This window comes from Poromitra crassiceps (assembly GCF_964638095.1).
Source record: "Poromitra crassiceps genome assembly, chromosome: 12".
Classification (NCBI taxonomy): Eukaryota; Metazoa; Chordata; class Actinopteri; order Beryciformes; family Melamphaidae; genus Poromitra; species Poromitra crassiceps.
This window is the reverse complement of record NC_139632.1, coordinates 17940525-17953068: the sequence shown is the minus strand read 5'-3', so window position 1 is coordinate 17953068 and position 12544 is coordinate 17940525. Positions and strand designations below refer to the sequence as shown.

Sequence of the window (12544 nt, the reverse complement as noted above, 5' to 3'; positions counted from 1 at the left end):
GTGTGCACAAATGAAAAGCCTGAAACGGTATCAGTTTTTATTTAACTTTATTTATGGTTTACAATTTTTGTAACTTTTATTTATTACGTCAATCCTTTTGGCAAACATTAGTGCTCATGGTGTTCTGTACAGTCCTGTCCCACAATGTGGAGGAAATTTGAACAAAGTGGAGGAATGAGAAGAGGCAAGTGGGGGCCAGGTTTTACAATTTGTCCAGGTAGTTGTCCAGAGCAGGGATGCCTTCTTTGAGCCCCTTGCGTTTGCGGGTCTCAGCGACAATAGCGGCAGGCTTGCTTGTAGGCTCCGATGGGTCTCCCTGGAGGATCTGCCAGTGGTTGAACACGCACTGTGGGAAGGCCTGGCCACCAGTGTTGGAACGCAGGTCAGCAGTGAAACCTGGGTAAGGACAGCACAAAATCGGTTCAAAGACTTGATATCAACTTTGCATTACAAACGGTTCGCCACCAACGCCTGAAGATGAATTATCGCTATTTGGTTCCCCGTACAGCATTTTTGGGATGAAAAATGTGTGTTTAAAAGGCCATATACTAATGAGAATATCAAAACTGTGAGAATGCCTCTAAAAATCATTACGGTAGTAGGTAATGAGGATATAAATACTCTGTGCAACACTGATGAAACCTTCCAAGTTGTTCCTCCACTTCCCGTGACTGAAGCATGACGCAGCCATATTCACAAAGTGAGGGCTAGTTGTACACGATGACAGAGGGCATTCAAAGTATTTTTACACAGCATTTTGTAAAATGAAGATCGAATCAAATTTGTCATCAAAATAAGCAGCAACATGGTGCAGGTATCTGAACTCCAAATGTCTGTAGGGGAACCAATTGTATCCACATCTTTCATGCAATCAGAGGTATTCACATAGTTGCCAGAGGGCGGTGTCAAGAGGGCCAACTATAATGTAGCTTCCTGATTCTGTCAATTTCTAATTTTTCCCCAGCACATCCTAGTGTTTGCCGGTGGTGCGCAGACTTCTGGTTCAATCGGTGAGATCTCATACTTTTAAATAGCGTTTCTCCAAGTGCCTGATTAAATAGTACTATCGTAATTATCGCTGTTGCCACCCATTCCAAACGCTTTCATTGAGAGAAAAAAAAACTGACTGCAATATAGAATGAGGTTAAACTGGAGAGCGACATCAGACATGGCTGCTACCCATCTGCTTTAAAACAGCCATTCATTGTGGATGACACTTGTTAAAGGCAAATCATTAATGGATATTAAATGTATTGGAAATCCAGTAGCAACACAGATCCATCCAAATTTGCAGAGATCGGATCCGATTCCCATACCGGGTATTTGGGCTGGTGCATCGTAGTTAAGAAGATGGGACTTACCGAATGACTCATTGACAGGCAGGTAGGCCTTGACAATGAACATGGGTGTTCCCATGACATGAAATTCCTCAAACACGTGACCACGCTTCCTGTTCAGCACACCGTAGATTCCTCCCACCACTTGCTCAGGACACTGCAGGGCAAACAGGACACCCATTTAGATAAGATGATATTTGCGTTTATGAAATACGAGAATCATCATATCATCATCAGTGATGTCATAAATCTGACATCAGTGATGCTCATGGCCACACGGCAGCCGAGCTGCGAACTCAAGCTGCAGGGCCAGCTCGGCGGGCGAGCCCAGGAATCTAGCGTGCGTAGCGCGCGAGATCCCTAGTATATATTCCATTAAGTATTGACAAATGCTTCTTATTCCTTAGTCTTAGCTTATGCAGAGTGTGTTCCGCAGTTGATTTCACTACTGTTGACAAAATGTACTATTGTATGTCACTTTGGATAGAAGAGTCTGCTAAATGACAATGTAATGTAAAAGTTGGTTCAACTTGAGCTCCATTATAAATCAATCAACAAACAAAGCATGAGTCACATGGCTAGTTTTCTCTCAGGCCTACTACAAAGTAATACTTCTGAGGGGTGAAACACAGGAGATGACAGCAAGAGCACTGACCTGGATCTCCACCAGGTAGACTGGCTCCATGAGTCTGGGCTCAGCGGTAAGCTGGCAGGCATACAGCACTCTGCGGGCTGTGGGGATGATCTGGCCACCACCACGATGGATAGCGTCGGTATGCAGGGTCACGTCATGGATGTTAAAGCGAACGGCACGCATGTTCTCTTCACACAGGGCACCCTGAAGACAGCAGGACATGTAGATATAAACCTTGTAGATCAAAGTGATTTTCCTTACTCCTTTATAGAGACTAGCACATTAAACAGATGCCACTGTTAAATAAGGAGACTCCATAATGACTTGAGGTGCATTCACATCATGCAAAGCTAGTTATGAGGTGGAAAACAATGTTGTCATGAAGGGCAGTTCTTTACTTTTGGTGTTATGATGGGCAGTTTACAGGCCACTTCATTTGACAATCCATTTATCAATCAAACCAGCTGAAATTTCACTGCGAAATCTCACCCATTTGCTATGCTACTGTGCTAATTCTGCATTACTCATTTCATTTACATCCAAGCTTGTTACAAATTTCATCCATCCACCAATTCCACAAACTGTCCACCCATCTTACCTCCTTGCTTGCCCACTGGAAGCCAGCCACAACGCTGTCCTTGATCTCGTTAAGGTACTGCACTCCCTTGGTCACATCCACCAACAGGTTAGGGCCAGTTCCATCAGGTCCGAAGCACCAAATCTTACGGGCCTCGGTGACCTCCCACTCGTACTTGTCGGCCAGGTAACGGGCACGGGTCTTGAGCTCCTGGCGATTGGAGACGTCACCCTTCTCGATGTCCTCTGCCAGGCCATCTGGGAAGGGACAGGCCCTCATGAACAGACGATTGTGTTTGTTGGGAGACTTTGACAGACACATTACACTTGACTCTTCGCTGACGGTCTCTCTGTAGGACACCACAGGGTCAGATTTCTAACAAGGAAAAGAGAAGATGAAAAAAATTAACAATAGATAATGCCATATGAACATCTTCATATTCTGTCATATATCTACAGAACTTGAATTTTAAGCTTAGCTTGCAATCAGTACACATTCCTTTAATTGATCTTCAAGACCTTCACGAGTATTAACTTATGTTTTTATTACCGACCTTGAGTGGAATGCAGGCATGATCCTCCTCCAGATCCTTCAGGCAGATCTCCAGATGCAGCTCCCCAGCTCCAGCAATGATGTGTTCTCCAGACTCCTCAATAATACACTGCACCATGGGATCAGACTTGGCCAGACGCTTCAAGCCCTCCACCAGCTTGGGCAGGTCAGCGGGGTTTTTGGCCTCCACAGCAACTCGCACCACAGGGCTGACGCTAAACTTCATCACCCTCATGTTGTGTGCTTGCTCATAGGTGGTGATGGTTCCCGTCTTGATAAGGTACTGGTCCACTCCAACCAAACCCACAATGTTACCACATGGCACGTCCTCAATGGGCTCAGTATAACGGCCCATCATCAGAATGGTCCTAGGAAAATCGGGAGAGGGTAAGTGGCTACATACATACACACAGTGGGGGGCCAAAAGTCTGAGACCACTACCAAGACCCATTTGTTTTCATTGTGTGTGTGTGGTGTGGGGGTGTGTGTATAGTAGGGGTGCTCCAAAAAAATCGATTCTGAAAGGATCGCGATTCTTAATGCCACGATTCCTGGATCGATTCCAAACTCCCAAGAATCGATTCTTAAAATTGTAAAAAAAAAAAAAAAAAAAATTTTTTTTTACAGTGCACCTGAAAGCAACATGGAAGATACCGGCTGAATAAGTGTCCAAATGTAATGTTCATGTCATTTGTGTACTGTACTGCCAACGGTGCCACCACCTCTTGCACTTAAGAACTCTGGTTAATGTATTCCCCCCAAAACCTATAAATCCTTCTCAAAGTCTACAGATCCCCCCCAGCCTATAAATCCATCTTATCTGAAGAACATAAGGGGGGAATTCCCCCCTAGTTTGCAAAATGAATTTAGGCCCTGACTGTAATACAGAAGTTCAATTTGAAGTTCAGCATTAATACATTTGTCATTTTTTGTCTTATATTTACCTTTGTGTGTTATTGCAATATAAAACTACATAATTGAGAATCGATTCTCGATTCTGGAATCGAGAATCGTTGGAATCGAGAATCGATTCTGGAATCGGATCGTGACCCCAGGAATAGGAATCGGATCGGATCGTGGCTTAGCCGGATCGGAGCACCCCTAGTGTATAGGCTTGACAAGCTTCTTGAAGTTCATGATGGCATCAAACACCTAAAGGGTAGATAAATGAAGAAGTAACAATATTGTAGAAGCAGTATATGTAGTCTAACGTCGAGGGTGAGGGATGAGAGAATCTAAGTGCCGTATCTCTGCCATGCTCAGACTGAAGAATATCATCACAGGACAATCAGGTCAAAGTGAAGAATGTTTAAGTCATCACTTGCAGGCATACAGACTAACTACCGTAAATTCCGGACTATAAGACGCACCGGTGTATAAGCCGCGGGACCAAAATTGACTATTTTTTTCTTCTATAAGCCGCACCGGTCTATAAGCCGCGGGTGTTTTGATGTTTAATTACCATATGAAAGGGTTCGTGCACAGAGAGGAATGTCGGGAAAGCGATGGCTGTTTGGGGAAGCTCCCATTTATTAACATTTCAACAAAACAAAACAAAAGTCAGGTCACTAATCCCCAGACAAAATCACACAACAATAGGCTATATGTGCAGCAAACCTGTAACCAGAGAAGTCAAGTCACTAATGCTCGTCTTCCTCTTCTTCCTGCGTACTGAAACCACCAAAGTCCTCATCTTCAGTGTCGGAAACGAACAGGTTCAGGGTGGCTTCGTCAACCACTCTCCTCTCTCCTTCATTGTCACTCAAAACCAACGAACTCCTCTTCATCTATAGCTGTGTTTCCATTACAGTTTTTCGCAAAAGAATTGCGATATTTCTACAACTTCGACAATGTACAATTGCGACTTGTAGGCGTTTCCATTGAAGTTGCGTTTGAGTGATTCCCCGTTGCAGCAGCTGCCACAGTGATTACGCACGGGGATCTGCCCCATATCCCGTCCCCTGCATGCTCAAATCCAACCAATGGTCAATGGAAATCCCAACATGAAGTTACAATGCATATAAACGAGCCTGATTATCAATTCAAAAGAAAATGAGTCGCAAAATGTTGCTGGCTGCGTGAATGCAGTCAGCGCGACAGGCAGAGGAAAAAAGGTAGCCTAATAGCCTACAACTGGTCCGATTTAGAGATGGAGGGGGGAAAAGGCTGATTTGGTTCTATAATTGCACCTGAAACGTGTGCAATGTATTAGCCTACTCACAGTCACTGTATTCACTTCAGACAGCACCACCGCACCAGTGTGTGCTTTTCATCCTCTCATCTCGCCGCTGTGCCAAATGCGCGCACACAGGCAGCCTGCTGTCTGTCGAGCAAAGCTTTTTTTTGGTGAAATAATCCTCCAGGGCGCTTCTTGTTAACAGTCCGAGTGAGTGGCAGGTCGAACGTCAAAGGCACTTCATCCATATTTATGATCTGCTCCGGTTCGATGGAATATTCCTTGATCTTCCTTTGTGTGAATTCGCCGAAGTTTGTGATTTTCTCCTGGTAGTCGGGGGAGGGAGTTGATGGGCTTGTGGCCGTTTGCTTACCGTAATTACCATATGTAAGTGGTCACGCACAGAGGGGATTGTTGGGAAAGAGATGGCTGTTTGAGGAAGCTCCCATTTACCGTATTACCGTAACATTTCAACAAAACAACATAACACAACACCACCGTTGTTTATTTTTACAGTGCACACAGTGTCCGCGGTGTGGTGAAAAGAGGGCAAGAGAGGAAATTAAAACAGAAGTGGATTTATAGTTAGAAAGAGTGCTAAAAAAGAGTTTTTTTTTTTTTTTTTTTTTTTTTTCTGAAAAAATCCATAGATAAGACGCACCGTTATATAAGCCGCAGGGGCCAAAAAACGGGAAAAAAGCCGCGGCTTATAGTCCGGAATTTACGGTAATTGGCTTGACAATCCGCTGAAGCCCACGGTCATCCATGGTATTTCCATGATATTCTAATTTTTTGGAAAGGATCTGTATATCGAGCGATAAAATTCATCGAATTCCCCGACTATTGTGTGAAATTCATTTCAACCACATCGCCCAGCCCTACGTGTATGTATGTTTGTTTTCATCATTTGTGTGTGTGTGTTAGAACAGCATCTCAGAATGCACAACACATCAAACGTTGAACCAGATGTCACTTTGGTAACCAATTGACAGAGCTGAAAGTTGATAACTACCCAGTATTAGTATGGTGTTCCTAATAAAGTGCTCTGTGTATGTTTGTACATTTTAGCCAGATGATCATGGGCAAAATGTAGAAACCAACCTCTGAATGGCTTTGCAGAAAAGGTCCTCCTTCTTTCCAGGGGTGAAGTTTGGTCCCATAATACGGACTTTCAAGCCAGTTGACACAGTGCCAGAGAACACGCGACCAAAGGCATAGAAACGACCCTTGTCACTGGTGGGCACCATCTTTGAGATGTACATCATCAAGGGGGCCTTGGAGTCACAGTTCTTGATACCTGGGGAAATAATGAAGTGAGACCATCACTATGAGCTCAAAGACTAAACTAAGAAACTAAAACCCTACTTTAGCGAGCTGTATCTAGGGCCATCTTTACAGGGTCGATAATTCTGGGAGAGAAAATAAATAATCAAATAGCTCAACCAAATTGCACATGCATGTTTGAGCTTGCATGCCTGGTGAATGTTAAGGAAACCGCTTCATACCCATGGCAGCTTCATCATCTCCCGGTCCTTCATAGAGCAGCTCACAGCGGTACCTCTGGGCAGTGACAGGGGAAGGCAGGTGAATGGTGATCATTTGTAGCAGAGCCTCTCCGGCAGGCAGCCAGCGACGCATCACAGCCTTCAGCAGCTGCTTGCCCTCCTTCTCCTTGTCTTCAGTATCCAATTTGATGTCCAGCTTCTCAATCAGCTTGGCGGTCTCCTCCTTCTTGAAGTTCATGATGGCATCAAACACCTAAAGGGTAGATAAATGAAGAAGTGACAATATTGTAGAAGCAGTATATGTAGTCTAACGTCGAGGGTGAGGGATGAGAGAATCTAAGTGCCATATCTCTGCCATGCTCAGACTGAAGAATATCATCACAGGACAATCAGGTCAAAGTGAAGAATGTTTAGGTCATCACTTGCAGGCATACAGACTAACTATTTTGCTGTTGGGAGTAATTCAGTAGAGCCCCCCAAATTATAATGTTGACTGCATGGCTATGAAAGCAGTTCCTCCACTATGCCTCAACTTCATAAGCAGTTATGTAAACAAAGTCCAAACCTTGAAGATGGGGTCCAGGATCAGCTGGGAAAAGGTACGGGGCAGTTTCTTGCCATCAGGTCCATTGGGAGTCTTGCTGAACTTGTTGGTGTCTGGGTCAAAATACCTTTAAAAATATATATAAAAAATTAAACCATCACATCGGAGAAGCAAATTTGAATTTATGGTTAATGACTTGAAAGAAGCCCTCCAACAGGTATAAGTAACATTTTCACGTGTAGCCACATGCATGCTCTACGATTGCCAGACTCACTTGTCACCCCACAGCTTCTTCATCATGTCTTCCACCTTCTTGCAGCGCTCCTCTGGTGTCAGGCTGGCATTGCCCTTGGCAGCGAACTTGGCTGTATACATCTCAGCGAACTGCTTGAGGGTGAAGGCCCAGCCGTGGAGTCCAGAACCGAAGCCAACTGTACCAACGATTGGGTCAATCTAGGAAAGACGGCAATTCTGTCACACCTGAGACAACCCACAAATTTAATTTTGTTGTGCTGGGATTTCATTAATTGCCTGGTTTTAATTTGCACACCCAATTATAAAACGAATATGAATTGGCCATAATGAATGTCAATATGGACCACTGAGATCCCTTGGTAACTATTCCATATGTCAACAAATCTTATTTAATAAGAAGCAGGACTGCCACTCACCATGATGTTGCCCATGGGTCCACTCTCATCCTCTCCGTAGGTGGAGATGATGACGTTGACGTTCTCAACAATGCGCTGGAAGGTCTGGTAGAGCTCTTCGGGCTTAAGCTGCAGCTCCAACAAGGCACGGTCCATTTTGTTCATCATCAGCACAGGCTTGATACGCTCAGCAATGGCCTGACGCAGCACCGTCTCTGTCTGCACACACACACCTGGAGAGGATACGCAAGGAGAGGCATTTTCAGGGTTCATACACATTTTGACCAATGGATTTCCATGACTTTAAACGGTCTGTTACTCTAACACATTAGCCCCAACAGTGACAAGATTTTGAGTAGGGCTGTGCGACATGGACCACAAATCACATCTCTGTATTTTGAAGCTGAATGGCGATACCGGATATATCTCAGTATTTTCTACAAAGTGGGCTAAATGTTCAGTTCTAACTTGGGCTGGGGCCTATGGACAAAAACACTAACAAAATATATTGACACTGAGATTTTTGATAAGTAATCAATAATGTGCATATAATGACTAAGTGGGTAAAAGCAAATAATGGAACAGCTAGAACAGTCTGGTAGTGGTTAGTTCAGAAAATGCCCACTTTACTGTAATGCAGCCTTTAAAACCAGGAAAATACAACGCTTATGCAATATCACAATATTACCATAAGAAAATCTAAGACTATCTAGTCACAATATTGCCCAGCCCTGTCCTTACTCCCTTTGACACACAGCGCTCGCCGATTGCTGTGTTGACTGACTGGCATTTCTGGTTCACTGTGGATTTATTTACATAGTTTGACTTGTGAAAATCCCTTGACCTTGTTTTTTGTTGAAATGTCCAAACTCATTAACTCAAATCAACTCTCAATAACTGTCAAACTAGATGAATGATGAATAGTTTGACAGTTATTGAGAGTTGATTTGAGTTAATGAGTTATTAATTTGAGTTAGTGTGGACCAGTGATGTCACTGGTCCACACTTTAACACTCAATAACTGTCAAATTAAATGACAGACTTCAAAACCGTTTACAGTTTTCTGATATACTACTGATGTTCTAAATAATTATACAAAGCTGGTTGAAAATGGGCGGAGTGTTCCTTTAAGCGTGTCTTGTGTCTGTCGGGAGCCATAATTGGTACTTATCTTTGAAACATCACATGTTGAAGCTACACTTCCCTGGACTAGCTGCATAGCACGACTTTGCTAACTGTTAACAACACCTCAGCTGCTGCCAGCAGGCAGATGTAGGCTAGGACAGGGAGAAGCCTCACTCCTCACTGAGTGTGTCCCCTGCTGCAGATAACACTCTTTGGTGACAGCCCTGTGACATTCTGATCGCATTTCTTGCATCATTCTCCTCGTTTTAGCGATGGTGAATGGTGTGGACTGTAATAGTTATAACAGGCCAATTTTAAGTGGCATGAATGACCATTAATGCAGTAGTACTTGGGTTTGTATTGGTCCATTCAAGTTCTCTGTAGTCCAAGCAAAAAAAGCATAAATGCCTTCCACATTTATGCTCATTGTCTTCATCAGGAAATGATTAAATTCAGTAAAAAGCTAGGTTAACAGAACCTTTTGTTGTAGTTAGCACCTCTTTTGTGAGCACAAGCTTTTCTTTTTTCTGTGTACTCGTACGTGTTGGGAAAAACTGGCATTTGTGCACCTCCCGTTATTTGCCCTGCAGTCTTTTGAGACTGGTTTAGACAGAGCAGAGACCTGCATTTATAGATGCAATGTCATCACAGCTACTGATGAGTAATTCCCTCCTTAAGATTTTCCCATCTCCTTACCAGACACGCAGTCCACCACGACCAGGGCTCCGTCAGTGACACGGAGAGCAGCAGTCACTTCTGAGGAAAAGTCGACGTGGCCTGGGGAGTCGATCAGGTTGATCAAGAAACCGGCCCCATCTTTGGATTGTTTGATGAAGGCCAAGTCGTTCTCTTGTAACGCATAGAACAGAGAGATGGCTCTGCATAAGGAGGAAAGACCAACGGTTATACAAAGTCAGGATATAGTTAACATACTGTACATGGGGATGGTGGTAGCCCAGAGATTACATAAGCATGGTTATGATTGGAAGTTAAAGGAACACTCCACCCATTTTCAACCAGCTTTGTATCCACCCATTTTCAACCAGCTTTGTATCATTAGAACATCAGTAGTATATCAGAAAACTGTAAACGGTTTTGAAGTCTAATTTAATTTGACAGTTATTGAGTGTTAAAGTGTGGACCAGTGACATCACTGGTCCACACTAACTCAAATTAATAACTCATTAACTCAAATCAACTCTCAATAACTGTCAAACTATTCATCATTCATCTAGTTTGACAGTTATTGAGAGTTGATTTGAGTTAATGAGTTATTAATTTGAGTTAGTGTGGACCAGTGATGTCACTGGTCCACACTTTAACACTCAATAACTGTCAAATTAAATGACAGACTTCAAAACAGTTTACAGATATACTACTGATGTTCTAATGATACAAAGCTGGTTGAAAATGGGCGGAGTGTTCCTTTAAGTGCCAGATTGCGTGGCAAAGTGATTATTTAACACTCTCACTGTGGGAAAGGCTTAATAAGGTATACTCACGTGGACTTGATGGTAATGCATCGCTCCTGTTCATCTTTGCGCGTGTCTGTGAAACGGGTCTCTCCGGCACGAGATGAGGCAATGATGCCAGCCATCGACACCAGCGAGTCTGTCAAAGTTGACTTTCCGTGGTCTACGTGAGCAATCACGGACATGTTACGGATATTGGCCTTCTTGTCCATGATGGTACGGATTTGGTCTATGGTAAAGTTCACCTGAGGGAATAACAAAAAGTCTAATCAGTATTTCACTTTCACCAAAACAGAAACCTAATCATCCATCTGAAAAAATGCACTATCATCCCGGCCACCTCTTGGGATGGGGCCTGATTTTCACTGGCCATTGTTCTTCTTAAACAATGTCCATGGCTAAACCGCTGATTTGTGCCAGGGGCTATGAATTCCGCTATACAGTCCCAACTGCAGGGCATATGGACAGTTGTAGCTGATGCAACAGAAACGCGCTTTGCCAACAGCTGACATTTCATTTTCCTTAGCCAGCGAAATTGACATCTACCAACACGAAATCACCTTACCAGCCATTCACCAGTAACACGTCACACCAAACATTGAAATCAGTCAGTTTATTTTCATTGATAGAAATGTAATTTGGTAGAAGAAGCCATTAAGGAGCAACTTGGTTGCACTTGCAGGCCTCTAACCAGGGCGTTGGGCACCCGCCATCACAGCTAACGGTAGCATTAACTACGTAGTCAAAACCAGTCTGCGTAGCTTAATAGCTACCAGTTATGTTAGCCAACCAGGCCACAGTTTAACAGTGTCATTTCTAGACGTCAGCAATGAAGATATGGACGATACCAAGGTGTGGCAGATAAACAGACTCAACCCAGCAACACCCGGCAAGTCATGAATAGGCCACGTGTACACAGACTTTAGCACCATGCTCATTGCTAACCATCAGTCAAATTAGCCAAATGCCGGTACCCATCCAACCAGTGTCCACTTGTTAAGGGGCAGTAGTAACGGTCTACATTGTACACGTCCCGCCACAAATAATGTTTTGCGACAGAAGTGGCACTATTCATTTCATATTTTATTACAATTGATTGTAGGCATTGAGTTATGCTGCGACAACGGCTCGAGGAGGAAGAAATACCGGTAACGGGACCAGACAAGTCTCAATCTGTCAAACAACCAAACGTCACGTATTCAGTTAATTAGCTACATAAACCGGTCTGCCGGCTGGTAACCACGTACAGACAAGGCAAATGGCTAAGTTCGACCCATTGACAAAGCCGTAATTCATAAAAATGATCCTGAAGTCAAGGTTCGTTTTGAATGCTAACTGTGCAGCTAAACATAAAATGGTTGCCATTTTGTCCAAAGCACAATTCACAGTACTGACAGTCGGGTAGCAGTTAGCATAGCTCCAGAAAAATAACCAAATGAAACGATAAATGTTGACGTTTCAGAGACCTTATGTATACCACACTTTCAGAAACTACTTAAATATATAATTACAACTCACCATTTTGACGGATGGTTTTGGATTCGCTTAGTGGAAAAAGAGACGCGAATTTACACTGCCCACCTCACGAGGGCTTAGGCAGGGAAGAGGCCGCTGACGTCAACAAACAAGGCTTTATACTGCAAAGTTTTTCCCACCACCCATTTACGCAAAGTCCCGCCCTTATGCTTAGGCAAGGGGAGTGATGATTTGTTGGGTTTATGCACGAGGAGTGATGATTGGTTGGCTTTAGGCTCTGGGGTCACGGTAAGCCAATGAGAGGCAGAGTAGGGCGTAATAGGGGTAGGGGAAAAATAGGAAAACAATAACGCTTTTATACCGCAGGCGTCAGGCCTGTGCGTTGTCACCGTCACGCTGACCTGTTGGGAGCGGAACTGCATCAGAGGTAGGCTACATGAATCATAGATATAGATGATTCACCGAAGTTGGGCCGTCTTGCTTGAAATCCCATCGT

The 12544-nt window shown here is 43.7% G+C and overlaps 1 protein-coding gene across 1 annotated transcript; it reads right to left on the bottom strand.

Annotated features, from left to right (window-relative positions):
- Positions 1-30: 30 nt before the first annotated feature.
- LOC310786770 (elongation factor 2b) lies at positions 31-12195 on the bottom strand. The gene is made up of 13 exons (XM_083648061.1): positions 12091-12195; positions 10603-10817; positions 9797-9978; positions 7997-8208; positions 7600-7778; positions 7347-7452; positions 6782-7034; positions 6378-6573; positions 3102-3468; positions 2570-2923; positions 1993-2175; positions 1362-1494; positions 31-396 (listed from the first exon to the last, which is right to left on the bottom strand). Exons 1-13 carry the CDS (start codon positions 12091-12093, stop codon positions 203-205), a joined length of 2577 nt encoding a protein of 858 aa, XP_083504187.1. The 5' UTR covers positions 12094-12195; the 3' UTR covers positions 31-202.
- Positions 12196-12544: the final 349 nt, after the last annotated feature.